Below are 27587 nucleotides of genomic sequence, written 5' to 3'. Positions count from 1 at the left end.
AGCCTTCTCCTGGGCCAGAGCTGAGCAGGGCCCTGGGGAGATGGCCACGGTCCCAGCAGCGGGGAGGACTGGAGAGCGCGCACTGCCACCGCCCCATGTCTCAGCCAGGTGATGCCCCCCTCCTCCCTCCCGGCCCCTGTGGACCAGCCAGGGGGCTGGGAGTGAAGGTCACAGAGAAGACTTTCAGCTCAGACTCAGTTCACCCAGCAGTTTCTGCCTGAACTCCCATCCCCCAACTTTATCTTAGAATTCCCCTGGGGAAGGAGTGGGGCCAGCTCTCAGGGCTCCTGGCTGGAGAAAAAACCAGTCCCCAGTCCCAGGTCACCCCTCCTTCCCAACCCACCCAGGGGAGGCTAGGCACTGCTATGGGATGAGGGGCTTCCCTGGACCCTGTGTGCTGGACCCCCACCCTGGAGAGGTGGAGGAGCGGTGGGTGGATAGCCAGGGTGCCCTGAGAGCGTGCTGAGTATGGGGCGGGACAGGCGGGAGCCCCTCCTGACCTCTCTGGAATGGGGCCCATATACTGGGAGAGGCATCTCTGTGTTGAGCACTCATCAGGAGGCTGGTGGGATAAGCGGGGAGAGGAGGGTCCCCTTGGAGAGCCAGCTATGAAATGAAGTGTGCTGCGTGGCCTCTGTGAGCCCCAGGCTGGAGGCAGAGCCCTGAATTTGAGTCTGGGTTTGTCCCTTCCTTGGCTGCATGACTGGAAAGGTCAGTAGCAACTCCAGGCATTGGGGATGGGACCCCATCTTTGGGGCTGCCTCGAGCTCATGCTGTCTTCTCTCCTGGGGGCCGAAGCCTCCCACCCTTAACTGTGTTTGTAGCACCTCGGGGGACGGGGGGATGGAGTGAGGGGCTGAACTATCCCCAAGGTCCCCTTCCTTCCCCCACAGCCAGGGTCCCGCACCCAGCTGGGAAAGCCCCTGAAGTTAAATAGCAAGAGACAAACACAGTGTATGGGGGCATCGGGGTGGCAGGTGGAGGTGGCCAGAGGGGACGAGGGTACATGCGCCCCATCAAGTTCAGAGGTCAGGTGGGACGCACCATGGGCTCCCGAGCTTTACCACCCTGCCCCAGCCACCATGTACTCCTGATGGCAGCAGGGGCCCCAGACTGCATCCGACCAGGTTCAAATCCCAGCTCTATGCTCTTCTTGCCTGGGCGAGAGGCTGACCTGTGCCTCAGTCTTCTCATCTGGCAAAAAGGAGGAATACCAGAGCCTCCACATAGGGCTGTTGGGGGGTGCTGAATGCTGAACTACCCCTGAGAGCTCAGGACAGAGATGGAGCGGGCACCAGTCCCTGTCCGCAGCAGCATCTCACTGGCAATCAGATGGCTGGGGTCAGCCGCTCCGGGCTTCAGTTCTGGCATGGATCAAATTGGGAGTCGGGGGAGTGAGACCCACCTTGCAGGGTTGTGGTGAGGACATAGGCATCAGTGGGTGTGACCGGTTTTGAGTCATGAAAGACAGGGCATGTGTGCGTGTGCTCGAGGACCCAGGCGAGGGAGATCTGGACTTGAGGTCCTGTGCTCCACTTGCTGTCACCTGAGCCTGGGCTCCTTGCTGTGCAACCTTGAGTGGGTTCCTTGGCCTCCCTGAGGCTCAGCTTCCCCTTTGCAGAATGAGGGTGCAGCCTCAGTGACTGCCAGGCACCCCCTCAGCTCTGAGCCCCTCTGGCATCCCCAGACTGTCCTCCCCTGGACTTTGCTCTGTCTGTGCATCGCTGCAGCCCAGGCAGCGGGAAACAGACTCCAGACAGCACTTTCTCTGCCTGCCTGGCTGCCTCTAGGCTGGGCCTGTGGTTTGCCCCTAATCTTCCTTTGACCTTGTGCCCCTTTGTCCCTCGCCACCTTCCTTCCACCCTGGGGCTCTCTGAAGGTCCTATCCTGGGCATGGGGTCATCCTGAGGCTGGGCCCTACCTGGGGCAACCAGGGGGACCCCCACACAATACACTGGCGGTGCCCTTGCCCAAGGGCCAGGCTGGTGTGATTAAGCATGAAGGGGCACAGGGGCTGTGGGAGTTCGTCCCCTGGTTGGGCTCTCAGAGGCTGTGGGAGTCCCCTGGTTGGGCTCTGCACTCTTTGGGTTCCCAACTCTGTGCCCTCTGCTACTGGAGGATCCCAAGAAAGAGGTGAGCAGCCTCCACCCTGGGGAGATCATGCTCCCATGGAGATGATGGGCCAGGCCAGGGCGGGCCCATGGTACCCAGGACATGCACCTGCTGGTCTGTCTGTGCCCTGCTGGGCCCTGACTCCCAGGGCAAGGAGGGTGGCAGCCTTACCTTTGGGACCAGTGTCTGGCAGAGTGGGACAGCATGAGGGAGTGAGCCTGGAATCCCTGCTCCACCTCTTGCTGTGTATGTAATCCTGGGCAAGTTAGGGGCTTGGAGTCTTGGTGTCTTCATCTGTGTAATGGGATAATAAAGCCATTGGGCAGCTTATGTGAGGCCGTTGGGCATATGTGAGGCACTTGGCCCCAGGCCTGGCACAGAGTAAGTGCTCAGTGCGTATGACGAGTATTAGTAGGTCACCAGTGCGTGTTTACCGTCGTGTGAGCTGTTGTGGTGGGAAGGCGCGTCCGGGAGTTCCCAGGGGGAGGATCCCTGCCTGGGAGCCAGGCAGTCTGCCCTGGCTCAGATTCCGGAAGGGCATCTTATCCGCTGCATGACCTTAGGCAATGTACTTCACCTCTGTGTGCCTCAGTTTCCTCATTGGAAAATGGAGATAATAAGAGCATTGCCAGCAGAGGTCCTTACTGCAGCATTTAAAGAGATTTAAGTGGAGTCTGGCATACAGTAACCTGTCAGCCAATGGTTTTGGTGTGGTGAAGGGGGTGCCAAGCAGCGTGGAGGGGGGTTCTGATCCCAGCTCTGTGCTGGGCTCCTGATGTGACCTTTAGCAAGTCTGTTCCACTGGACCTCAGTGTCCCCAAATGTAGAACAAGGGACTGGGCTTGCTCAGAGAGCCTTTGCAGCTCTGACGATGTGTGGGCCTCTGACTCATTCCTGTGACATCTGCCTTAGGAGATGGAACCCATGGCTCTCAGGGCCAGGGTGAGGGTCCCTGCTCCATGCTGGCTACAACATAAGCTGTGAGACTACCCAGGGCCACCCAAAGCGCTCTGCTTTTTTTTTGCAGTACTGAGGCCACTGAGGCCTCTGACCACACGCATTCATTTTACTGCTTTTATTGAGCACCAACTGTGCACCAGGCCCTGTGCCCAGCAGTCCTTGGAGCGAGTGCCCTGCTGGGCCAACCCCTGGCCAATGCTGCCCTGCTGCTGCCAGCCTAGAGAAAGGAACAAGGCGCTCAGAGGAGCAAGACCTCATCCTCCATTGTGGAAATCAGGGAGGGCTTTGTGGAAAAAGGCATGAAGGGCTGTTTGAAATGGGTTTGAAGGATAGTAGGGTCTGTAGGGGACCCGGGGAAAGGATAGACTTGGGAAGGACCTTTGGAGGATGAGCATCGGTCTCCTGGCCACCTGGAGCCACTGGCTCGTGCAGGCGGGTAGGTGCGGGGTGTGTGTGCTTCTGCTTGGGCACATGCCCCTGCTTCTGTGAGGGCAGTGCCTGGAAGGGTTCGCTGTTCTTGTCCCGGTCCCAGAAAGCCTCGAAAGCGGGAATTTAGGCTTTGATTGCAACAGGGCCACTGCCGGTTTCTGGGCAGGGAGGTGGGTAGATGGGCTTCAGGGAAGGCAGGTGACAGCCTGCCGATGGGGTGGTGCCATCGCCTAGGCTGGTACAGCACGGGGCTGGCCCAGTGAGGGTGAGGAAGAGAGAGCAAGTTGTCATTGGACTGTTCTCCTGTGTATGGAGTGTCCAGGCTGGCTAGGTATAAGGACAAAGTTTCCCTGGAACAGGAAGGGTACAATTGTCCCAGACCTGAAAGTCAGACAGGAGAAAAGCTGGGGTTGAGCTGGGTTTTTGCTGGGCACAGGAGCATCCCCTGTGAGGGGGTCCTGCAGACCATCAGGAGAGACGTGGGGGCTTGGGGTTGAGCTGGAGAAAGACCCTTGGCAGCTGAGGGCTGAGGCCATTGAGAGACTGAGAGAGAGAAGGGAAGGGGAGTGAGAGCTTGAGGTGGGAGCCGCTGGAGAGGGAAGAACAGGAGGCAACAAAGCCCAATGCGTAGGGGCCTTGGAAGCTCTCAGGATGGGAGAGCAGGACGGAGGGAAGGACGTGCCACCTCCTCCCCAGCTCTCAACTCATCTGCCCCTTTCCCCTCTGCCCCTGCCCCTCCAGCTGGAGCCATCCTCGTCTTTCCCTGGAAGCCCCCTCCCCATCTCCCTGCCTCCCCCTTTGCCTGCTCCAACCAACTCTGCTGGCAGCAGTCCCCTCACCTTCCCGAAGTGACCGAGTGCTCACTTTCTCATTCCCCTCCACACGCCCAGCCCCTGCAGGGGTGGGAGCAGACACATCTCTTGGTTGGCCGTTTCCCCTGCGACAGTGGTGGTCGCCTCACCTGTGTGCTGAACGGAGCTTCCACGGTGGGCTAGGGGTTCCCTGAGAAGAGGCACTGGCAGACACTGTTTCTTATTGGGCCTCAAATATGGGGGCCCCTGGAGGGGCCTCTCTGGAAGTCTCCTTGGCAGGAGAGCAGCATCTTGGCTGAAGTGGGAAGGTGGTTCCCCAGGCGCCAAGGGCCATGGCGGCAGGCACTCTTGGGTGCAGATCCTGGAGAATAGGAACAGGGAAGGTGACCTGGACTGATGCCTGTAAAAGCACCGGCCAGGCCAGCCTCAGTGGCTCACGCCTGTAATCCCAGCACTTTGGGAGGCCAAGGCAGACGGATCACCTGAGGTTGGGAGTTCGTAGACCAGCCTGACCAACATGGAGAAACCTTGTTTCTACCAAAAGTACAAAATTAGCCAGGGTGGTGGCAGGCACCTGTAATCCCACCTACTCAGGAGGCTGAGGCAGGAGAATTGCTTGAACCTGGGAGGCAGAGGTTGTGGTGAGCTGAGATCGCACCATTGCACTCCAGCCTGGGCAACAAGAGTGAAACTCTGTCTCAAAAAAAAAAAAAAAAAAAAAAAAAACAGAAAGAGAAAGAAAAGAAAAAGCACCAGCCAGGGGCCAGTGTGTAATGGACACTCTAGGAAACTTAGAGATTTCATGTCTCTTTCCTCCCTGGGGAATAACCTGGGTGACCAACCTGGTCCTGCCTCCAGGGAGCTTCCAGGCAGGTAGGGGAGTACCAGCATGTACAAGGTCCTCCATAAAGGCTACTGCAGCTGCAGCCCTCTGTGCCTCAGTTTCCCCTGTTCTCTAGGGCTCTTCAGTCTTGAGGTCAGAGCTCCTATCTGCTTTTCCGCTTCTCTCAGTTCACGTCCCGATGCCTTCACACCATTGCCTCAACTCCCTTGAGGGAGAGCGAGGGGCAGAAGCAGGCGCTAGCCTCGGAGCCCTCTGGAAGCCCCTCTGCCTGCTGACTTTAGCTTGCTCTGTTTTTATTCCATCACTTGTTTGTTCAAGAATTTTTTTTGCCAGATGCCTACTATGTGCTGGGCACTGTTCTAGGAATTGTGGACCTTGCAATGAACAAAACATAAAAATCCCTGTCCTCAGTGAGCTTACATGACTCTGTGTTTGTGAAGAGAGAGAGAGGAAAACATAAATCAGTCAATAAACAACAAATAAATAGTGCCGTGATGAAAATGGTAGGGTATAGTGAGTAGGGTGCTTCTTCATGCAGTCTAGTCAAGGAAGACCTCTCGGAGGAGGCGGCAATGAAGCAGAAACTTGAAGGAAGGCTGTGAGCATGTGTGGGGCAGTGGAACGAGCAGGTACAAAGGCCTGGGGCTGGACTGAGCTGGCACAGGGCAGTGCAGACCACGCATACTGAGGGGGCAGCCCAGCCTGCCTCTGGGGTCAGCAAGGCCTGGGGTGTGTATTTACGTGGGCTCTCTCTCCCTCCTCTCCCCCAGGGCTTCCTTCCTCGGCTCCACCCTGTGGATGTAATGGCTGCCCCTGCTCTGTCCTGGCGTCTGCCCCTCCTCACCCTCCTCCTATCTGTGGCGACCCCTTGGGCATCCGCAGCGGTGAACGGTAAGGACCCTGGCATTTGGACAGCTGTGCTTTCCCTAGGGGAGGTGGCTAAGGCCCTGCTAAAGCCTCTTCCCAGAAGGAAAGGAGGGAGAGGTGATGGGACTGCCTCCTGCCTCACCCTCTGTCCTGGAGCCCCACCCTGACACATGTGCCCGAATACACACACACACACACGCCTCTCCAAGCCACAGGCACGTGCTGCTTTCTGTCCCTGCCCTGCCTTAGCTTGCCTATGGGAACTTGCAGGCTCTGGGGCTCCATGTCCTCCCCTCTAAAGTGGGCCCACAAATCCCTTCTCCGCTAGTCAGAGTTACCCGCCTCCTCCTCCTCCGGCAGATGTGGGGGCCAGGTGCAGGGGCAGTGGGTGTGCCTCGGGGGTCCGTGGGCACTGCAGTTAGCACTTACACCTTCCCTTGCCCGACAGGCACCTCCCAGCTCACATGCTTCTACAACTCGAGAGCCAACATCTCCTGTGTCTGGAGCCAAGCTGAGGCTCTGCAGGACACCTCCTGCCAAGTCCAGGCCAGGCCAGACAAACGGTGAGCGTGTCCTCCTGGCCGCACTGCAGAATCTTAGGATGGTGGGAGCTCATAGTCTGGATCCTATGCATCGGACTCCATGGAGTCCGCATTTACAGAATCTTGGATTAATAGGACCCACAGACACTTCGAATCACAGGAGGTGGGACCCAGGCCTGGAATCAAGGGATTGTTTAAGAGATTTTTTGGGAGTCAGCTATTTAGACTTCTAGTACCTGGGTGGAGTCCAGGCTGCAGTAGAGGGGCTGGGGATGAGCTAGACAGGGAAGTTTGGGGACATTGAGCTACAAGCCTGCTATGCCAAGGCTGGACTCCACTTTAGAGGCAAGCGGAAAGGAAGTGGGGAGAAACGGGGGTCCCCAAGCATTTTGGGTAATCTCAGATTTTGAGAGACCCTGTGGGCAGCCGTGGGGACAGGGAACCTGGGAGTGGCTGGGGTGCCTGGGAGCTGGGGGACAGATGTCATTGTGATATAAACATCCAGGCGGCCAGTGAGTGAGGGACTGACCCCAGGTAGGCTTGATGGGGTCAGGGAGAAGAGGAAGGCCACAGAGAGGGGGCTGGGCCCAGGTGGATCCCATGGGGTGTGGGGTGGGGAAAATGGGAAGGGAGATGGAGGGGCGGGGCGGGTTGGGGGTCCTGGCTTCTGGGTGAGTGGTGACTCCACAGGGCTCTGAAGGCCTAATTAAGGACCTAAGCCTAATTAAGGGAGCTCTGGAGGGCTCTGGGTGGGGAGGACCGCCTGTGCTGACCTGGTTTGTTTCAAGATGACTGCAGGTGCCGTGGGACCAGGCTGGGGTGAGGGGCAGGACAGGCGCCTGTGCGGGAGGAATACCGGGAGACAGAGGGGGAGGTGGTGCCCCTCATGGAGGTTGGCACAGGGGCCGCAGACCGGCCTTGCTACCTGGAGCCACCCTGGCAGCAGAGAGATCTGAGAAGGTGGCTTGGGCCAGCTCTGTGGGTCCTTCCTGTTCTTCTAAGGAGGTGCTTTTGCCTTGAAAGGCCGTGGAACCAAACCTGCGAGCTGCTCCCTGTGAGCCAGGCATCCCGGGCCTGCAACCTCATCCTCGGACCCCCAGATGTGAGTAGCCCGCCCAGGGAGAGATTGCAGGGAGAGGGCAGCCTCCCAGCTCCAGGTTGTAGTCTCAGGGTGGGCCCAATGCAGGGGAGGAGCTGGGGCCCAATGGCTGGGACTGAGGCCAAGCAGAACGCCCAGCACGGAGGAGGAGGCGGAGAAAAACACGTGACACCCCAAGGTGTGGCCTCAGGGCTGCCCCAGGGGCCGAGGGAACCTTCGTCTGTGAGGCATCCACCACTCTGCCTCTGCTCCTACTGTCTCCCCTGCGCTTTGTGGGTCCTATGACACTTGTGTTCCTTATCAAGTAAGATGGCCCCCGGTAACTAATAATGACCACACCTGCTCTTCCCGGAATCTTGGCGGTGCAGCGCAGTGTGGGGGTGAAGGCTGCAGACTCAGGAGCTGGATGCTCCAGCCCTGACTTCACCTTACACCAGCTAGGTGACACTGGGCAGCCCCTGTGCCCCAATTTCCCCTTCTGTAGAATGGGCATTATAATGGTACCTACTTGCTTGGGTCAAGGCCCAACAAAGGCTTTGTTGTTCAGGACCTCCCCAGCCTGAAGGTGGGAACTCACCAGGGACCCGCCCCCTTCTGCCCAGGCTACTCGGGCCAGGGGCACCTGCAGGCCAGTGCCAAGCTGTCCCCAGTGCCCCCTTGGCTTCTCAAAGTCCGGGGGGCAGAGGGGGCGAGTCAGCCAGGGCCAGTGAGTCAGTGCTGCCCTAAGCTTTTGCATGTCTGGCCTGGCTGTGGCAGCGCCTGGGCTTGGCCTTGCTCTGAGATTGGAGTGGGCACAGAAGCAGGGAGAGGCCAGACAGTCGGAGCAGATACCCCCAAGCCTGTGGGGGCAGCGGGGGTCCTCTTGTGGACCCTGAGAGCACAGAGATGCCTGGGTCCAGGCTTGGGTGGCTGCGGCTGCACCAGGGGAGCTCCTGGCTACTTTGGAAGGGGCGGGGGTCCCTCTTGTCCCCAACTTGCACTGGATCCATGGAGCGTGCAGCCCCGGCTGTGCCTCCAGGATCGGATCGGGTGCCAGAATCAGGGAAGAGGCCAGACAGTGGGAGCAGACACCTCTGAGCCTGCGGAGGCAGGGGGGATCTTCCCAGCCCCTGAGAGTGCAGGGATGCCTGGGTCCACAGCGACTTGGGTGGCCGCAGCTGTGCCCAGGAGGGCAGGTTTCCTGCCCAGTCCCTGCTTGCAAGAGCACCTGGAGGCTTGGGTTTCTACCTGGTACCCTGAGAGTGCAGGGACGCCTGACTCTGCAGCTGTGACTTGGGTGGCTGCAGCCGCACCCAGGAGAGCGGGGGCTCCTGCCTGATTGCAGCCCCCAAGAGCACCAGGAGGCCGGGGTCCACAGCCAAGACTTGGGCAGCTGCAGCTGTGGCTGGGAGGGCAGGGCTCCTACCTGTTCCATGGAGCGGGAGGCGCCAGCTACACCTCCCCACTGCAGCCAGGGTTTTAGCAGCGGCCACTCCAGACAGGCAGCTGCTGCCATCACCTGCAGCCCCATGGGCGAACATCAGCACTGTCCCCTTTTTACCAATGAAGACACTGAGGCTCAGAGAGGGATGGTCCCTGCCCAAGGTCACACAGCCAGGAAGTGCAGAGCTGGGATTGAACCCAGGCCTGCGGGCTCCCAGCTCGGGCTTTTGACCATTGCATTAGGCTGCCTCTTGCCTCTTTCTCAATACCTGTCCATGTCCGTGTGGGTGTACATCAAATTATTGTCTGTCAAAGCCTCCTGGGCAGCAGCGGGCTCTGAAGACACCCAGACCACATCTTCCACCACCGTCGGGTTATATGTATTCTCGAGGGGCAGGAGAGTGTGGAGATGGAGTCCCACAGTGGAGCTGATAAACTCAGCCTCTGGAACCCGATGCTGTGTCCAGGCAGGGAGCTCTGTAGGTGGCCTGGTTTCTGATCCTGGCTCCACTATTTCTTAGCTATGTGATCTCGGGCAAGTCCCTAAGCCTCTCTGTGCTTCAGTCTTCTCAGCTATAGGATGGAAATAGTAACAGTGCCTGTGCCCAAGGGTGTTGAGAGAATTAAATGAGATAATATATGTAAAGTGCTCTAAAGAGCGCCTGGCACAGTGTGAGTGCTCAGGAGAATGTGTGATTGGCAATATTTTTACAACAATGATAATAGGAATAATAATGATGAGACCATATTATCTGGGAAAATCTAGCCCCCAGAGCAGCTATAAGAAGGCTAGGACAGGATCTATGGGGTGGAGAGGAACTGGCCAGTTTGCGGAATTCTAATGACCAGGTTCAAGGTTTGCTCATCGTGGGTCTTACGCAGGTCAGAGGGACTGTGCCCATGCTCCTGGCCCTGAAATTGGCGTCCTGGACCTCAGATCCTGACAGGCCTGCATTAATGCTTCTCAGATCCAGGCCTCTGGTCCAAATGTGGCTGTGGACCCAGGCGTCCCTGCACTCTCAGGCTCTGGGAAGATCCCCCCTGCCTCTGCAGGCTCGGAGGTGTCTGCTCCCACTACCTGGCCTCTTCTCTGCTTCTGGCACCAGATCTGATCCTGGAGGCACAGCCAGGCCTGCATGCTTCATGGATCCTGCACTAGACCTCCCCTAAGCCACTCACTCGGCAGCCTTCTGTCAGGCGTGATGGGCCAGGACTGCGGAGATGCAGTCATGCTGCAGGACACAGAGGGCCTGGGTTTAAACCTGGGCTCCCCTGCTGTCCAGCTGCATGACCTCAGGCAGGTCCCTTGACAGCCCAAGCCTCAGGCTTCCCACCCACACCATGGGATGGATGCTGTGTGCATTGAGGGGCTGGGGCATCTGAGCAGTGCCTGCTCACAGGAGATGCTCAATATCTGGCCATTTTCTTCCAGAAAATTCAAAGCGTAGGGGTGGGGAGAGGTGGGGGAGGAGAGGGCCTTTCACAATCAAAAATGTTAAACAGGTATAATTCCAGACCTGTACCTTTGTGGTGGCTTACCAGCTTGCACGCCTCCTGTGACAGGGAGTTCACTCCCTCTCAAGGTAGTTTGAGGTACCTCTCAAGGTAGCTCAAGACCTAACCTGATCATTTTAGATCAGGTTTTGGTAAACTACCTTGACCCATGGGCTACATCGAGCCCACTGCCTGTGTTTGTAAATAAAGTTTTATTGGAACACGGCCCTGCTATTCATTTATATGTTGTCTGTGTCTGCTTCACACTACAGTGGTAGAATTGAGTCATTGTGACAGAGACCACATGGCCTGTAAAGCCAAAAATAATTGCTATATATGGCCTTTTATAGAAAATGTTTGCTGCCTCTGCCTTGGGTGGTGGGGGCGTGTGGAGAAGCTCCCGTCCTCCCCTGGTCATCCTGGTGGCCTCCCCCTTCCCCCACACCCAGCTGCCAGAAGCTTCACCCCTGCTCTCCTTCCCCTGCAGTCTCAGAAATTGACCTCAGCGGACATCGTCAACCTGAGGGTGATGTGCCGTGAAGGGGCGCGATGGAGGATGATGACCACTCAGGACTTCGAACCCTTTGAGAACTGTGAGTGAGGAAGCCAGGCTAGGGCTGGGGCAGGACTGGGCACCTCCTTTCCCCAGCCTCCTCTGGGATCCTCCCTGCTCCAGCCTCTCCCCCGCAGCTTCCACACCTACATCTGACCACCTCACTGCCCACTGTTCTCAGGATGAAGTCCTGGCTCCTTACTCTGGCATTCAAGGCCGCTCAGGCTCCAGCCCTGGGCCTCCTCCCTCGCACTCCTCTTGAGGCCTGTATTTCTGCTACAACCAAAGGCCTTCTCTCCACACCCACCTTGCCTACCCATGCCTCTGAGCCCTTGCACATGCCAGTCCCACTGCCTGGAAGGCTCTTTACACCTGGAAAATTCCCTCTCATGCTTCGAGGCTTAGTCGAGAGCCACTTCCTCCAGGAGGCCTTCCTAGACTCCCCTAGCTCTTTGTACCTCCTCTTTCAGGGACTGTCTGTCCTGGGTTGTCACTGCCTAATTGTAGGTCTGTCTCTTTCACTGGGCTGTGAGCACCCTGAGGGCAGAGTCTCTGCCACCCCTGTGTCTCCTTGCCAGGCACCCAGCACTAGGTCTCATCAGGACGGCGCTTTGGGAAGGTTTGTTGAATGCCCGAGTGCCTGCCTGATGGCCTTGGGAGCCATATCCAGGGAAGCAGTGGGGTAGAGAGTCAGGCCTGAACTGGATGCAATCTGACTGGCAGAACGTCGGACCTGTCTGAGCCTGACTTCTGGGGAGAATCGGAGTCATCAACCCCACAGGCTTGTAAGGCATTTTTGAAACAAGACATAGAAACTGCTTACCATGTAGTCAGCACTCAACATCTGCTTATCACTTACGTGGTTCTACAGAGTCTCCGAAGTATAGAAACTGAGACTCAGTTAACTTCAGAATCACACAGTGTTATAAACATCACATTTCAAATAAGTGAGATGATCCATGTAAAGCTCTCAGGTCACTTCTAAGTGCAGAGAAAAGCTGCCGTGAGCCATTCATTCAGCAGATACTGAATCAAATACCAGGTAATATTCCAGGCGCCAAGGACACAACAGACAACCAAGTCCCTGCCCTCAAGGAGCTCACAGTCTGCTGGGGGAGACAGAAAGTGAATAAAGAAACCAAACCACCTATTTCACAGGGCAGGTGATGATAGATGAGCACTGGGAATAAAGATTCAGCAGGCGAGGGGGATGCCGGGTGGGGGATGCTCAGGGAGGGTTTCTCTGTAGAGGATCCTTGAGAGGGTCCTGGAGGCAGGGAGGGAGCGGGCCCCGGGGCTCTGGGCATGGGGGTGGTAGGACATGCCAGGAGGGGGGAGTGGCAGGTGCCAGGCGTGAGGTGGAGGTCATGCCTGGCTGCTCTTCCTTCCCCACTCTTGTCTCCAGTTCGCCTGATGGCCCCCATCTCCCTCCAAGTCGTCTACATGGGGACCCACAAATGCAACATAAGCTGGGAGATCTCCCAAGCCTCCCACTACTTTGAAAGAAAACTGGAGTCGGAGGCCCGGATGCTGTCCCCAGGCCGCACCTGGGAGGTGAGAATGTGACCCAGTCCCCAGCTGCTCTGATTCCTCTTTCCTGTCCTGGTCCATGTCCTGTCCCTTTGTCATTTCGGCAAGATCCCTTCAGCCTCAGGTGGACGGACGGTGAGTGACTGAGTCCAGCCCTGTGCTCTTTCTGCCCTGCCTGGGGCGGCCTCCCCTCCTTCCACGTCCTCCTTATCTAGCCCCCTTAGCCCTGGGGATCCGGCTGGCAGCAGGTTCCAGGCTGACACCAGGGAAAGATTCAGACACCCAGGAGGCAGGCAGCTGCCCAGCCCCATGGGCTTTCAGAAGCCCGGGAACCACCCTCCGTGTGTCATAGCCCATCTGCTCCAGGTCCATGTGGGTCTGTTGCTTATTCATTCACCTTATACTCATGTCTTTATTCACTCAATTGCTCACTCAACAAATATTTGCTGAGCACATACTATGCGCTGGATGATGGGGAGAGAGCGGAGGGTGAACTCAGCAAACTTCTACTCTCAGGAATCTCATGCTGAGGCGGGGCAGGCAGGCAGTCAGCAGATTCATCAACAGGCTCTGGGATAGTGACTGTATGGGGTAGTGACAAGTTCCATCAGGAAAACCAAATGGGGCAAGGTATTTGAGAGTGACAGGCCAGGCTATTTCAGAGTCAGGCGACCAGGAAAGGCCTCTCTGACACCTGGGGATCCAGAAGAGTTGACCTGCAAAGATCTAGGGAGAGTTTTGCAAACACAAGGACCTGCCACGCAAAGGCAGGATGGCGCTGTGTGTCTGGGGAGCAGGAGGAGGCAAAACGAGTGACCCAGGGTGGGAGGGCTGTGTGGAGATGCCCTGCTTTCTGGTCTTCTGGAGAATAGACTGCAGCGGGGCATGGGTGGGAATCAGAGAGCAGCTGCAGGTGTGGGAGAGGGAGGCAGCTCAGGCCTGGGTGGGTGCAGCGGGGAGAGATGCGGATGGTTCTGGAATGGCTCCGGGGGTGGAACCAGGCTCTGGGGGTGGAACCGGGTTCTGGAGGTGGAACCAGGCCCTGGGGGCAGAACCAGGCCCTGGGGGTGGAACGGGGCTCCGGGGGTGGAACCAGCTGATCAGCTTGACGGCTTGGGCTTTAGGCGATGAACCTGGGGTTTGAAGCTCCAGCAACTGGGTAATGAGGGGGCTTTGGGTGGGAAGGGAGTGGGGTGGAGCTGGCAGGGGACGAGGAGGGTGCTGCGGTGCTCAGCCTCCTGGCCCTGCCATGGTTAGTGAGGTGGGCACTGACAGTCCTGTCTCTGCCCCAGGAGGCCCCCCTGCTGACCCTCAAGCAACAGCAGGAATGGATCTTCCTGGAGATGCTCACCCCAGACACCCACTATGAGCTTCAGGTGCGGGTCAGGCCTCTACGAGGCAAGCACACGACCTGGAGCCCCTGGAGCCAGCCCCTGACCTTCAGGACGAGGCCTGCAGGTACTGGCGGGCAGCAAGGGTGGAGGGGGCTCAGGCAGGAGGTGTAGGGCTGAGGGCCCCACAGGGTCGTGGGGTGAGCCTTATGCTGTGCTGAGGCGCAGGATCCGAGAAATAAAGAGACAGGACACAGAAGTACAAGGAAAATGCAGCTGGGCTTGGGGGACCACGCCACCTATAAGCGGAGTCAGGCAAGGCCCCGAATGTCCAGAAGCATGAGTATTTATTGTGTATAGGTTAGGGGGCAGGGCAGTGAGTGAAATCATCTTTAAGGATTGTGATAGGGTCGTGAGCAATAAAACATGGGGTCCACCCCCATTAGGTCACCTAGGCCAGGAGGTGGACAGTGCGCAGCAAGGGGCCCTTTCCCACGAAAGCAAGGGCCGTGTGCAGTAAGGGGTCCACCCCCATTATGTCACCAAGGCCGGGAGGTGGACAGTGCACAGCAAGGGGCCCATTCCCATGAAGGCAAGGGCCGTGTGCAGTAAGGGGTCCACCCCCATTAGGTCACCGAGGCTTGAAGGTGGGCCGTGCACAGTGAAGAGGGTGCAGTGTGCAATACTTCTATCTATGGGCAGACTACTTCTAAGAAGATTTATAGGAGGATGCTTTAAGTCACACAGCAGTGACAGAGCTGTCAAGGTTACCGCCACCTTCTGGCAGCTTCCAATGGGTTCTATGGGAAGATGCTTTTCAAGCAGCACAGTAGCAAGAGCTGATAAAGTTCACAGTCACCAAGGTGGATTGCCGGTCTGAGGGCAGCCTTCCACAAGAACTGGAGCAAGGTCCTACAACTCCTTTATCAGGAGGAGTGGCTCTTGCCCCAAGCCTGCCACACAGCGGGTATCTTTACGATACTGAACGCTGATGCCTAGGCCATGGATTCTTGTCCTGGTATAACTGTTTTCCCTTAAATCATGCTCTGCACTGTGTCCACTCTAGGCATTCCTCCGATTATGAACTAAGATATAATTATAGGTATATATGTAGGGAAATATTCTTTAGGCACTCATACTATCAACTATTATATGATTATATATAGAGGATTATTTAAAGGGATTCTTCAAGCCCTAATTCTATAAACTAATATATGATTATGTAAAGGATTATATAAAAGGAAATAGCTGAGTAGTAACACTATAAAGTGAGATATTCCTCAAGCCCTAACTGTGTCAGAGTTCTGCTTAGCTCTCATTCCTCGGTGCTTATATGGGGGGTTACCCACAGGAGGGGTGGCTGGGGATGGCCCTGGGGGCGGCTGGGAGAGAAGCTGCTCCATTCTTCAGAGGGTACAGCGGTCAGCTCCATCCCTCACTTGCTGTGACCCTGCAGGGGGCCCGGTTTTCAGATAGGAACGGGATTCAGTGAGGGGACTGGGCTTGCCATGGGCCCTGTGAGTTGGGGAGGGGTAGAAAGTCTCTTTTCACTTCTCTCCACCCTGAAATGTCAAATGCCCGGTTTCTGCCGGGGCTGGGGGCAGTTGCTTTCACCTCTTGGCCTCATCTGTGAAATAGGTACGGTGGCAGCGAGGCAGGCCTGCTGTGAGGAAGGCGTGCAATGCCCTGGGAGCCTGGACCTCAGCAGGTTTGCTGCATGCCTGTCCCTCATCGCATCACATTTTGAGTTCAAGTGCAAGCAAGACCTGGGGTCCTTTAAGTGGTGCTTGGAGGGAGGTGGAGGGAGGTGGAGGGAGGTGGAGGGAGGTGGAGGGAGGGGTGCAGCCAGGTGGAGCTCAGGCTGCCATGGGGGCAGTGGGGGTCTGTGGGCTTGGCAGGTGGGCCCATGGGATCCGTCTGGAGCTGAAGAAGCTCTTGGAAGGCCACCGTGTCATTTCTTTTTAGCATCAGATCTGGCTTCCCAGAGAGGACAGGCTTAGCAGAACCCTGTCTGTCCCCAGCTCCCCAGACGCAGGCCTGCCTGGCAGGGCCCTGGACCCAGGTGTTGGGGTGACCCAGGGTGAGTGGGGGCGCTTCTCTAACCCTTCTCCTTGCTCTTTCTCCCGCCCCTGGGCAGCCCCTGGGAAGGACACCCTACCTTGGCCCGGCCACCTCCTTGTGGGCGTCAGCGGGGCCTGTGGCTTCATCATCTTGGTCTACTTGCTGGTCAACTGCAGGAACACCGGACCATGGTAAGAAGGTTCTCCTCCCCTTCCTTTGTGCTCCCACCCCCCAACATGCACACACAATGCACATGTACACACAAGCACACACATGCACACAGGTGCATGCACACACATGCACACACAAGCACAATGCACGCACACACCCATGAACACACACATGCACACACACGTACACATATTCCCACCCAACACGTACAAACGTGCACACACACACATGCATGCACATGCACATGCACACACAATCACACACATGCACACAGGCACACACACCCATGAACACACACATGCACACACATGCACACACACGTACACATACTCCCACCCAACACGCACACATGTGCACACATATGCATGCACATGCACACAATCACATGCACACACATGCACAATGTACACACACACTCCCACCCCAACACATACATGCACACATGTACACACATGCACATACACATACACAAACACATGCACACACACACGTACATGCACACATGCCACCTTACCGGGTCAGATTCTGGACAGCCTCCTGCTCTGATACACTCCTGCTTCTTCTTCCTTCCAGAGAGTCCTCCCTGTCCAAAACCTGGCCTTTCCCTGTGTCCGGTCCTCACAGGGGAAACCTGTGGAACCAGCCCAAGGGGAAGGTGGGAAGTGCAGCCCTCCAGGGAGCGCCCCCGGGGTCCTGCTCAGAGCGCTGCTCTCAGGACTGGGGATGCCCACGTGCACATACATGTCGGCCGTGTCTGTGTCTGAGTCCCCGCCGGTCCATCTCGGTCTGACTGTCATTGACTTATTCCCATATGCACTGAGTACCAACTGCATGCCAGGTGCAGCTCAGCATGCTGGGAATGGTGTCAGGCCATAGGCGTGTGCCGCAGCTCCATGCAGCTCACAGCCCAGAGGGGAAGGCAGATAATCACACACTGGGGTCAGGATGGCAGAGGAGGGTGCCGAAGTGTTGCCATCCCTCAGGATCCATGGGGAAGTGGTTCCAGGACCCCCCCTGCCCCGCAGATACCAAAGCTGGTGGATACTCACTCAAGTCCCTGAAGTTTTTTTTCTTTTTGATGGAGTGCTGCTCTCCTGACCCCCATCCTGGATGGGTGGTTATTAGCGGTGTTCGGAGCCCGTTTCCCCTTTCCTCCCAAGAAGACAGGCATTCCTCCACCCACCCGTCCCCTCCCCCAGCTCCCTGCAGGCTTTCAAGGGAAATGATGTCCCTGCAGGGTGAGAGGTCCTCTCCCAGGCGTGGGTTCAGTGACCTCCAGACTGCCATCCTCCTTGTCGTTCTTGCGCCCCTTCAGTCCTTTCTTGACCATGTCATTCTCCTGTTTAATGCTCTTCAGAGGCTGCCCATTGCACCGAAGTACACCCCGGCCCCTTGAGGGCCTCCACCAGCCATGTGGAACCTTTGTGCAACTAAAAAATGGTGCCTCTTTCTTCCAGGCACTCAGCTTGGCAAGCAGAACATGCGCTACAATTCAGCCTCACTCACCACCACCTCTCCTACTCCTGGCCCAAGCCTAATGCCCTTGGGCAGTGCATAACCTGAACCACCATCCATGGCAGCCCTGATAAGGAAGCTTCTCTCTTCTCTCCCTCTTCCTGGTTCACTCCACTTTTTCTGGCCATCTCCCTCCCTGACCCTCTCTCTGGCGTGTGTGTTTGCCCCCACAGACCCCCACCTCTCCATCTCATGTAGCACCCTGCTCTGTCTCCACAGAACGAACGGTGATGTTGCACACATGCTTTGTATCTGTCTCCCCATCAGAATGTCGGCTCCTTGAGAGCAGGGACCTCCTTTGCTGGCCATTCTTGCCTCCTCAGTGCCCAACACAATGTCCTCCCACAGTGAGCACTCAGTTGGTATCGGCAGAATCCATACGGAAGTAAATGTGGCGTGGCTCCGTGCCCTGCATCCAGAGCTGTGGTGCTGACAGCAGGTCGCCATGGCCCTTCCCATTCTCACCCTCCTTCCCTCCTCTCCTCTGTCCAGGCTGAAGAAGGTCCTGAAATGTCACATCCCAGATCCCTCGAAGTTCTTTTCCCAGCTTAGCTCAGAGCATGGAGGAGATCTCCAGGTAGGAGGCCAGGGTGGGGAGGCAGAGGAGGGCAGGGGTGTGAGTGGGATGAGGGGGTGGCAGGGGAGTAGCTAATTTTGTGTTTTTCGAGAGGGGACAAAACGCTGAAATGAGCAGCCTCCTGGGTGGGCATGGGTCTTTTCTCCAGCTCTGGCACTTTCTGTCTGAGCTGAACCGCCTGGGTTCTAATCCCAGCTCCACCACTTTCTGGTTGCATGACTTTGGGCCAGCTATGGAGCCTTTCTGGGCCTCAGTTTCCTCACCTGTTAGATGGGGAGAAAAACAAACAGTGTTACTATGTGTCCTGCCCTGAGAACATGGCCCGGTGCGCAGTAAGTATTCAAAAGGACCCTATCTGGTATTACCGTTGCCAGTCTGCTGAATGAACAGAACCTGTCAGTGCAAGCTCTCTCCACCCTACGGTCTGTGCACACGTGCCCCGTGTTTCTCCTGTCCCTGCCCAAAATTCCTGAGCAGGCTCCGTAACTTAGCTCAGATGCTAACAAGTCTTCCGGTCACTTTGAGTCACAAAACACCGACCTCACTTTTTTTTGAGACGGAGTCTCACTTTGTCACCAGGCTGGGGTGCAGTGGCACGATCTCGGCTCACTGCAACCTCCGCCTCCCAGGTTCAAGTGATTCTCCTGCCTCAGCCTCCAGAGTAGCTGGGACTACAGGCATGCACCACCATACCCAGCTAATTTTTGTATTTTTAGTAGAGACAGGGTTTCACCATCTTGGCCAGGATGATCTTGATCTCTTGACCTGGTGATCCACCTGCCTCAGCCTCCCAAAGTGCTGGGATTACAGGCATGAGCCACCTCGGCCACACTGGTTAGTTTTTTTTTTTTTTTGGAAGAAAGAAAGAAAGAAAAGAATGAAGAAGAGGAAGAAAAAGGAAGAGAAAGAGAGAGAGAGAATGGGAGTATTGCTTTCTTGCCCAGGCTAGAATGCAGTTTAGTAATGGGTATTGAAAACCTCTTTTATACCAATTTAATGATGTAGACAGGAAGGAATAAGGGAAGAAAATAACAAACAAGCAGCCAACCAATATTTCATTTAAACCTATGAAATGCTATGCAATTACTGAGGAGTGATTTACTTCCAATTATGTAGTCACTTTTGGAATAGGTGTGAGGTGGTAATGTATGTTTTGTGTATTTGAAGTGGTTCATTTTTAAAGTACCGGCTCACAGAGCAGTAATGCTCTGAACTCCGTTTCAAATTCAGTTGTCGCCTCTTCCCCAGCCCATGCCCCTTCAGACAGGAAGCTTCAGGAGTGAAGGGGGACGTGTGGGGTACTTTTTACCACCCTAGTTCCACTCTAGGCTCCTAAGATTGGGAGGTGGCGATGAGGTAGGGGCAGAGGGAGGTCAAGAGGAGTGGTGGGGAGGAAAGCCACGCTGGACCAGAGCTTTCAGGCCTGGCTTTGGAGCTCTCTATCAAGGCTGACCAAGGGCCCCTTCTGGAATTCCTTGGAAAACTCCCAAGACGAGAATATCTTAGTTGCAGTATCTTTTTTTTTTTTTGACATGGAGTCTTATTCTGTTGCCCAGGCTAGAGTGCAATGGTGTGATCTCAGCTCACTGCAACCTCTGCCTACCAGGTTCAAGCGATTCTCCTGCCTCAGCCTCCCGAGTAGCTGGGATTACAGGCACACACCACCATGCTCAGCTAATTTTTGTGCTTATAGTAGAGATGGGGTTTCACCATTGGCCAGGCTGGTCTCGAACTCCTGACCTCAGGTGATCCACCCACCTTAGCCTCCCCAAGTGCTGGGATTACAGGTGTGAGCCACCGCGCCTGGCCATCACTTGCAGTACTCTTGGTATGCAGGAATATATCTCCTTAAAATTCTTCCCCCAGCCTTGAAGGTAGCAAGATTCCCATCTATAAGGTACTCAAGCAAGCCATGGCTGCCTGTGTGTCAGAAGCATGGTGGAAGAGAGTCCCCATTGAACCGGTCGGAGGCTGGACTAGCTTAGCTGCGTGCTCAGATCCTTTCTAGCTTCAAGTCCTGATTTTATGGGCCTAGGACATTGTGAGGTGGGAGGGTCCAAACCATTCCAGCCGAGGGCATCCTTAGGTCTAGAAGCCTGCCTGGGCCTAGTGTGTGGAGCGCACTAGGAGGAAGGCATCATGCGGCTGGGGGTTGGGGTTGGGGCTGGCCAAGCGGGCCCCACTTCTTCTGCATCTGGGTGAGAGACCTACCCCTATCCTCTCTACCCCAGGGCCCACAGGGGCCATAAAGCCCACACCCTGCTTCCCAGGGGATCCTGGAATGTGTGTGCGAGTGTGGGAGTGTGTGTGTGGGGCATGAACTTCTCCTGAAGCGGCCTTCAAGGCATTGTGGGCAGAGGACAGGCCCGGGAAGTGGCTGGCTGCAGGCAGTGGGCCTGGCTCTCCGGCGCTGGCCACAGGCCTGGCCAGTGCCTCTCTGGCTGCTCACTCATGGCTGCTGCCCGGCCCCGCCATAGTCCCAGGTATCATGAACCTCCCCCGACCCATGCTTCTTCCTCTCTGCCCAGCCAGTGACTCCTCTTTGCCATCTTCAGTTTACCCTTTCTGTCCCTCTCGGCCTTTTCTTTTGTGACATAACTCCTGGTTGCGGGAAGGGGGCAGATTTAATTGAGTGATATGTGCATGTGTGCATGCATGTGAGTCTGTGTGTGTGTGTGTGTGTGTGTGTGTCTGTGAAGCAGCTGGTTCAGCCTCAGGGACTCCCCCTGGAGAGGAGAACTGGGCGTTCACTGCTGGTTCATTAATTCATCTGAAATAGATCCGTGAGACCTGCCAGCCCCGTGCTGGGCATGGCCCCTGTGCTTAGGGGGCCATAGTCCAGCTGCTGAGGGCTCCCGGGATGGAGGGTTGGCAGTGCCCCCAACTCACCCACCCGAGGTCCCTGCCACATCACCGGGAAGTCCCACTGTCCCCCACTCTGCTGTGCAGTCTGCATCTTACCCCGTTTTGGGTGTTTACATCTCCATTTGCTTACCTGACGTCTCCCTGGTGACCTGATGGGTGACAGCGAGGAAGTCAGGAGAGACGTGGCTAACTGTTGTGGAAACTGAGGCCCAGAAAGGTGCAGGAGCCTGCCCAGGGTCACGCAGTCAGTGAGTGCCAGGACCAGGGCTAGAACCCGGGTCTCCCCACTCCTTGCCAGGGCTCTCTGGATTCCTGAGCAACTGAGAAGTGCTCTGATGGGCACTTTCCTCTCTCTGTGTAGGGAGGGGATGGAAGGCAGAGGGGGTGGGGGCTGCAGGGAACTGGGGGAGAGGCTAATCAGGAAACCATCAGCTCCCCCAGAGACGTTCCCACCACAGTGTGAGCCGGGCCCCTGGGTCCGTGATGGGGCCAGGGCATGTCCCCTCTCTGGGCATCTGTAAGGTGTGAGTGGGGATGCCTGCTGGTCCATGATGGGGCCAGGGCATGTCCCTCTCTGAGCATCTGTAAGGTGAACAGGCTGTGCTTTCAGTGCCTTTCTGCTTTGGCATGGGTGGATCGATTCACACACTTGTGCTTGTGCCCGCTGGCCAGTCTGAGGATTCTCTCCTTTGCTGTGTCCCCAGCATCTAGAATGCCAGGCTCACTGCAGGTGCTCCATAAACAGTCACTCTTGAGCAAGTAAATATTCCTGGGCACGACTGGGAGCCAGGCAGGCCTGTGCAGGGCTGTGGGTCAGGCAGTCTCCCTGGGCGGGTGGCCCAGGGGGCTCCCCAAGCCAGTGGGTGGGTTGAGGGAGTGCAGAGCTACAGTCAGGGAGGGCTTCCTGGAGGGGGCAGCCCTGGGTCAACTGCTTCAGGAGGACAAGGAGGAGTCACGAGCTGTTGAGAGTCCAGAGGAAGGGGTGGAGGGTGAAGGACGCCCCAACTTACCCACCCCTGGCCTTTCTCCCACCAGAAGTGGCTTTCCTCGCCCTTCCCCTCATCGTCCTTCAGCCCTGGCAGCCTGACGCCTGAGATCTCACCGCTGGAAGTGCTGGAGAGGGACAAGGCGATGCAGCTGCTCCTCCAGGAGGCCAAGGTGCCTGAGTCCACGCCCTTAAGCAGCAAGCGCTCGCTGACCAGCTGCTTCACCAACCAGGGCTACTTCTTCTTCCGCCTCCCGGATGCCCTGGAGATCGAGGCCTGCCAGGTCTACTTTACTTACGACCCCTGCGCGGAGGAAGAGCCTGATGAGGGTGGGGCCGGGGCGCCCACGGGGTCTTCCCCCCATGCCCTGTGGCCTCTGTCAGGGGAGGACGATGCCTACTGCACCTTCCCCCCTGGGGATGACCTGCTGCTCTTCTCCCCGAGTCTCCTCAGTGGCCCCAGGCCCCCAAACACTGCCCTTGGGAGCAGCGGGGCCGGTGAAGAGAGGCTGCCCCCTTCCTTGCAGGAGAGAGTCCCCAGAGACTGGGACCCCCAGCCTCTGAGGCCTCCCACCCCAGGAGTCCCAGACCTGGTGGATTTTCAGCCACCCCCCGAGCTGGTGCTGCAAGAGGCGGGGGAAGAGGTCCCTGACCCTGGCCGCAGGGAGGGGGCTGGTTTCCCCTGGGCCAGTCCTTCTGGGCAGAGCCAGGTCAGGGTCCTTAATTGTCGCCTGCCCCTGAACACCGATGCCTACTTATCCCTCCAAGAACTCCAAGATCAGGACCCAGGTCACTTGGTGTAGACAGATGGCCAGGGTGGGAGGCAGGCAGCTGCCTGCTCTGTGCCGGGCCTGAGCGGGGGCCTGTTGAGGACTCTGTACCCAAGCCTAGTCCACTGGTGAGGACACCCGGTGTCCAGTTGCCTCTGGATGCCTCCACCCAGATGGCCCCCACCCCTGCACACTTGGCCCATCCATTTCCAAACCTTCATTGCTGCTCCCTGGTCCCACTGCCTGAGCTGGGAACTGTGTGTGTTGCTGGGGGAGGTAACACCCCAACTCCCTCTTCAATCACCCAGTCCCATGAGTTTAGTCTCTGAAGCATCGCTCCTCTCCAGCCCTGCGGCTATTCCCCATCAGTCCCCGAAGCTCTCCAGGGCTCCTCGCCCTACCTCTTCCCTGGGTTTTCTACCCCAGCCTCCTCCCGTCTCCTACCCCTCCATAGGGCAGCCTGAGCATGCTTTCCAAAACCCAAATATGGTCATGCTCCTCCCTGGTTCAAAAATCTTGCATGGCTCCTGCTGCCATCAGCCCCGCTCCTCAGCCTGGCACCTGCACTCAGCCTGGCACCTGCACCTCCCGCATCATGTGAGGACAGTCCCTTCGGCAACGCTCCCTACAGTTCTGAGCTGCTCAGAGCTCCAGCACACCCTCTCTGTCACACCTGCTGTGCCCTCCCCCTCATCTAGGTGACAAACTCCCCTGGAGGGAAGCACTGCCTCCCTTAATCTGCCAGAAACTTCTAGCATCAGTGCTGGAGGGTGAAGCTGTCAGGGACCCAGGGCGACTGGAGAAAGAGGCCCTGTTACTTGGGATCTCTGAGCCCTCAGAATGCTTGGCTGCTGCATCCTTCATGCTGGGCCCCAAGTATGGTCACAGGTCCCCCCACAAAGTACACGCCTGCTGCATCTTCCCACAGTGGCTTCACAGACCCACAAGAGAAGCTGCTGGAGAGTAAACCCTGGGGTCCGAGACCCAGGCAGCAGCCCCTCCTGGTGCTGGGCCCTGATGCTGACAGGCCTGGGACCTCCCACTCCCCCCTCCACCGGAGGGGTCTCCTCTGCAGCTCTGCAGGGGTTGGCACACTGGTCTCAAAAGGGCAGCTCCACAGGGCAGGGTCTCATTATCTTTTCACTGCCCTGGACACAGTGCCCAGCACCCCATCATATACCTTGGATGGAATTACCTGGCACCACCTTGTCTGGGCTCCCTGCACCTGTCATTCACACAGACAGGCAAAGTCCCATACCCATGAGCTCTGGCATGCCCCCTTCTGCAAGGGGCTCATCCACACACCTCACAGTCTTCCCCCTCTCACGCAACTGGCCCCTTCCTTCTCGTGCCCCACCCCTCCCCTCCCCTCCCCTCCCCTCCCCTCCCCTCCCCTCCACTTCACTTATCTTTCCTCTGCCCCAGGCAGATCGCATTGCACCTGCACTTATAGGCCCTGCTCACAGCTGATTGGGCACTTGACCACATGTCCCCATAGGCTGAGCAGTAGCCTATGAGGGGGCTCGGCACCAAGCTCTGTCCAATCAGGTAGGCCGGGCCTGAACTAGCTAATCAGATAATCTCTGTCTTGGGCATTTGAACTCAGGGAGGGAGTCCCCTAGGACCAGGTGATTGTGGACTAAGCTACCTGGAGAAGGTAGACAAGAATTGAGCCACTGAGCAGAGGACCTTGGGCTCCCAATACAAAAATACCTACTGCCGAGAGGGCTGCTGACCATTTGGTCGGGATTCCTGTTGCCTTTATATCCAAAATAAATTCCCCTTTCTTGAAGTTGTCTGAGTCTTGGGTCTGTGCCTTGGAAAGAGCTTACTCACAGGACAGTGTCACCTCCTGCCATAGGGTCCTGCATGTTCCAGACCACAAGGAGCTCCACACCTTTGCTGTGTGTCCTAGGGCAACCTACTAAACCTCTCTGCAAGTCATTTCCTCATCCCCCAAAGGGAAATTGTATTTGCCTGCTGCGGGAGGCTCCCACATCTTGGGAGGGTTACATTTTTTAAGTGTTAGTCATTCGTGATCTTAGTATCTATACATCTGTATCTTTTAATGATCTGTGTGTACTATCTTTGTGATTATTTTCTGAATATTTTTTCTTGAAGTCAATTCATTTTTTGTTAAAATACATTTATTTAAAGAAAAATATATTACTCTGTAAATGAAAAGAAAACTATTTTCACTATAAATAAAAGGTAACTGTACAAAGTACGTACGATGCAACAAAACAGTGTTGATATCCATTGCCTGCTGAAAATGTGTTGTCGCTTAAAGGGGAAATGAGAAGCAGCTGGGAAGCTGTTGAAGGAATCCCAGGGCCAAATGCAAACTTCCTCCCTTCCTCCTTAAGAGGAAGGAAGAGGATTGTAAAGGGAATATCTGTTTCACTAATAGGAGTCAGGTGTGTCTTATTCTGTGTTTAGGCATCATCTCGTGTCCATATCCCACAAGTCTATGCCTGGGGAAGTATTGCACTTGATGACAGACCTCTCTCTCTCTCAATCTCTCTCTCTCTCTCTCTCAATCTCTCTCTCTCTCTCTCAATCTCTCTCTCTCTCTCTCTCTCTCCCCCCCCTCTCGGTAAATAGATAGATACATAGATGGATAGAGCCCTGATAAAAGTTGGACCAGATCATGGATGGCAATTTCTGGCATTCATAAAGCCATACTCATAGCAGACATTGCTAATCAATTGCACCCATGCATGGCAGACATTTGTAATCAACCACCACCGTCTTGCACAGCCTGGGTACAGCTTCAGAGTCTGCAATGCTGTGCTATAGGTAGCCTCATCAGCTGATATCTGATGACATCTCTGGACCACATAATTCCTCAGGTTCCTAACACAAAAGGAGCTCTCATGTTTCCCAACTCCGACTTCCCAGGCAGGGAAAACTGAGGCTGATAGGATGGAGACGGGAAAGCTGAGAGGCATCTGCGAGAGGCAAGCCCAGGGAACCCAGCTGTCCCCACCATGCCTGGTGAGAGAGTTGAGCTGGCAGGGAGCGGAGTCAGGGCCACCGTACGCCAGGTGCAGATGGAGGGATGGGTCAACGGTCACTGTGTGTCATGTCCAGTGTGGGGCCGAGTGTGGATCTTAGGTGAGAAGACAAAGGAAGCAGCTGGCATCGGGGGTGGTGATTAGATCACAGGAGGGGCCTGGGTCAGATTCAGGAGAGAGAAATAGCACCAGCTGGTGGCCAGGCAGCGTCCGCTGGGGGCCTGGAGAACCATCAGGTGCAGAGCGGGAAGCAGGAGGCAGCAGAGCGGGAAGCAGGAGGTAGCAGCGCAGATCTGGGGGTAAGAGAAAAAGGAGAGGTGTGGTGGGCGGCTTCTAGGCTCACATGTTTCCTCTTTGTTGAATTGGGTTTGTTCCTTTCTTCCCCCGTTCCCCCACCTCCCGTCTCTCATTCGAGCAACTTCTGGTGCCTGCATTTCCCAAGTAAATTATGGGGGAAACTGTAGGCCCAGTCTAGGATGAATCACCCACCACTGTCCTCCTCATCACTGACAGCTGAAAAAACAGACCAAAAAGCACAGTAAGAAGGGGAAGAGCCCCATAGTTACGTTCTACACGTTGTGCCAGCGTGGTCTGAGTGTTGTCTTTCATTGCCTGGAAACAACCTGAGAAGCAGGAGCTTCGTTCCCCACTTTGCCAATTAGGAAACAGGGGCCCAGGGAGGTGGAGAAACGCAGCTGATGGTTCATAGTGCCAGGATTCAGACTCAGGTACATTTGACTCCAGAGATTTTGGTCCTTAGCATATAGAAGGCTACACAGGAGATGATTACATGAATGGGAAAATACCTAGTAAATATCATTCTCAGCTTCCTGACAGTCAGCCTAGGGGAAAAAAACAAAAAATACTACCATCCATAACTGTGATTGTGGGAGAAAAAGCAAAGCCCTTTGATAGCTTGGCAGGTAGATGGGGCTGAACGGCGGCCAGGAGAGGAGGCTGAGGGCAAAGCAGGTTGGTCAGGCTGAGGTGGTCTTTCTCCCTCCTCCTCCTCTGTAACTGAGCCCCTCCTGCTGCCCCCACCCCCGCCAAGCTGGCCCAGTGTCCCTCTGGGCTAGCATTTCACTGGCTGCTCCCATCCCGACCCTGGTGACCCCTGTGGCACAGACCTGACACCCTCACCCCTTGCTCGTATCCCTGCTCAGTCTCCTCCTTGGTCTGCCTGTCCCCACGGCCTCCTGCCCCTCTGATCTTTCCACCTCTGAGCCCTGCCAGGCTGACCTGGCTAAGGGTCATATCTGGCCACACCATATCCGTGCTAAATCTCCAGTGACCCACTGTCATTTTCAGGAGAATGGCTGAGGTCCTCTATGACTTGGAGGACTTTGGGGGAGTTCCCATTTGCTCTTATGCCTCAGTTGCCCCATTTGTGAATTGGGCAGGCCGATTGGATGATTTCTTTTTCTTTCTTTCTTTTCTTTTTTTTTTTTTTTGAGATGGAATTTTGCTCTTGTTGCCCAGACTGGAGTGCAATGGCATGATCTTGGCTCACCACAACCTCTGCCCCCCAGGTTCAAGCGATTCTCCTGCCTCAGCCTCCTGAGTAGCTGGGACTACAGGCACGTGCCACCATGCCCAAGAAATTTTTTGTATTTTTAGTAGAGATGGGATTT

General features: G+C 56.2%; 1 protein-coding gene across 1 annotated transcript; it reads left to right on the top strand.

The window, feature by feature from the left end:
• On the top strand, window positions 1–24318 carry IL2RB (interleukin 2 receptor subunit beta). The gene is made up of 10 exons (XM_012476384.3): window positions 1–108; window positions 5928–6048; window positions 6473–6587; window positions 7590–7668; window positions 11069–11174; window positions 12540–12688; window positions 13957–14122; window positions 16133–16247; window positions 18235–18319; window positions 22220–24318. The coding sequence occupies exons 2-10, from the start codon at window positions 5961–5963 to the stop codon at window positions 22970–22972; spliced, it is 1656 nt and encodes a 551-aa protein (XP_012331807.2). The 5' UTR covers window positions 1–108; window positions 5928–5960; the 3' UTR covers window positions 22973–24318.
• The last annotated feature ends 3269 nt before the right edge of the window (window positions 24319–27587 follow it).

The sequence above is a fragment of the Aotus nancymaae genome, unplaced genomic scaffold (assembly GCF_030222135.1).
Source record: "Aotus nancymaae isolate 86718 unplaced genomic scaffold, 86718_ANA_hifiasm-v0.15.2.pri h1tg000076l, whole genome shotgun sequence".
NCBI lineage: Eukaryota > Metazoa > Chordata > Mammalia > Primates > Aotidae > Aotus > Aotus nancymaae.
The sequence above is the reverse complement of the archived record's forward strand: the minus strand, read 5'-3'. Positions and strand labels throughout refer to the sequence as shown.

Bases quoted from the DNA above. Each gene is read 5' to 3' on its own strand.
- IL2RB (XM_012476384.3), top strand. From the start codon at position 5,961: ATGGCTGCCCCTGCTCTGTCCTGGCGTCTGCCCCTCCTCACCCTCCTC. The intron at 12,689-13,956 runs GTGAGAATGTGA...TCTCTGCCCCAG, and splicing joins CCCCAGGCCGCACCTGGGAG to GAGGCCCCCCTGCTGACCCT. The intron at 18,320-22,219 runs GTAGGAGGCCAG...TTCTCCCACCAG, and splicing joins AGCATGGAGGAGATCTCCAG to AAGTGGCTTTCCTCGCCCTT.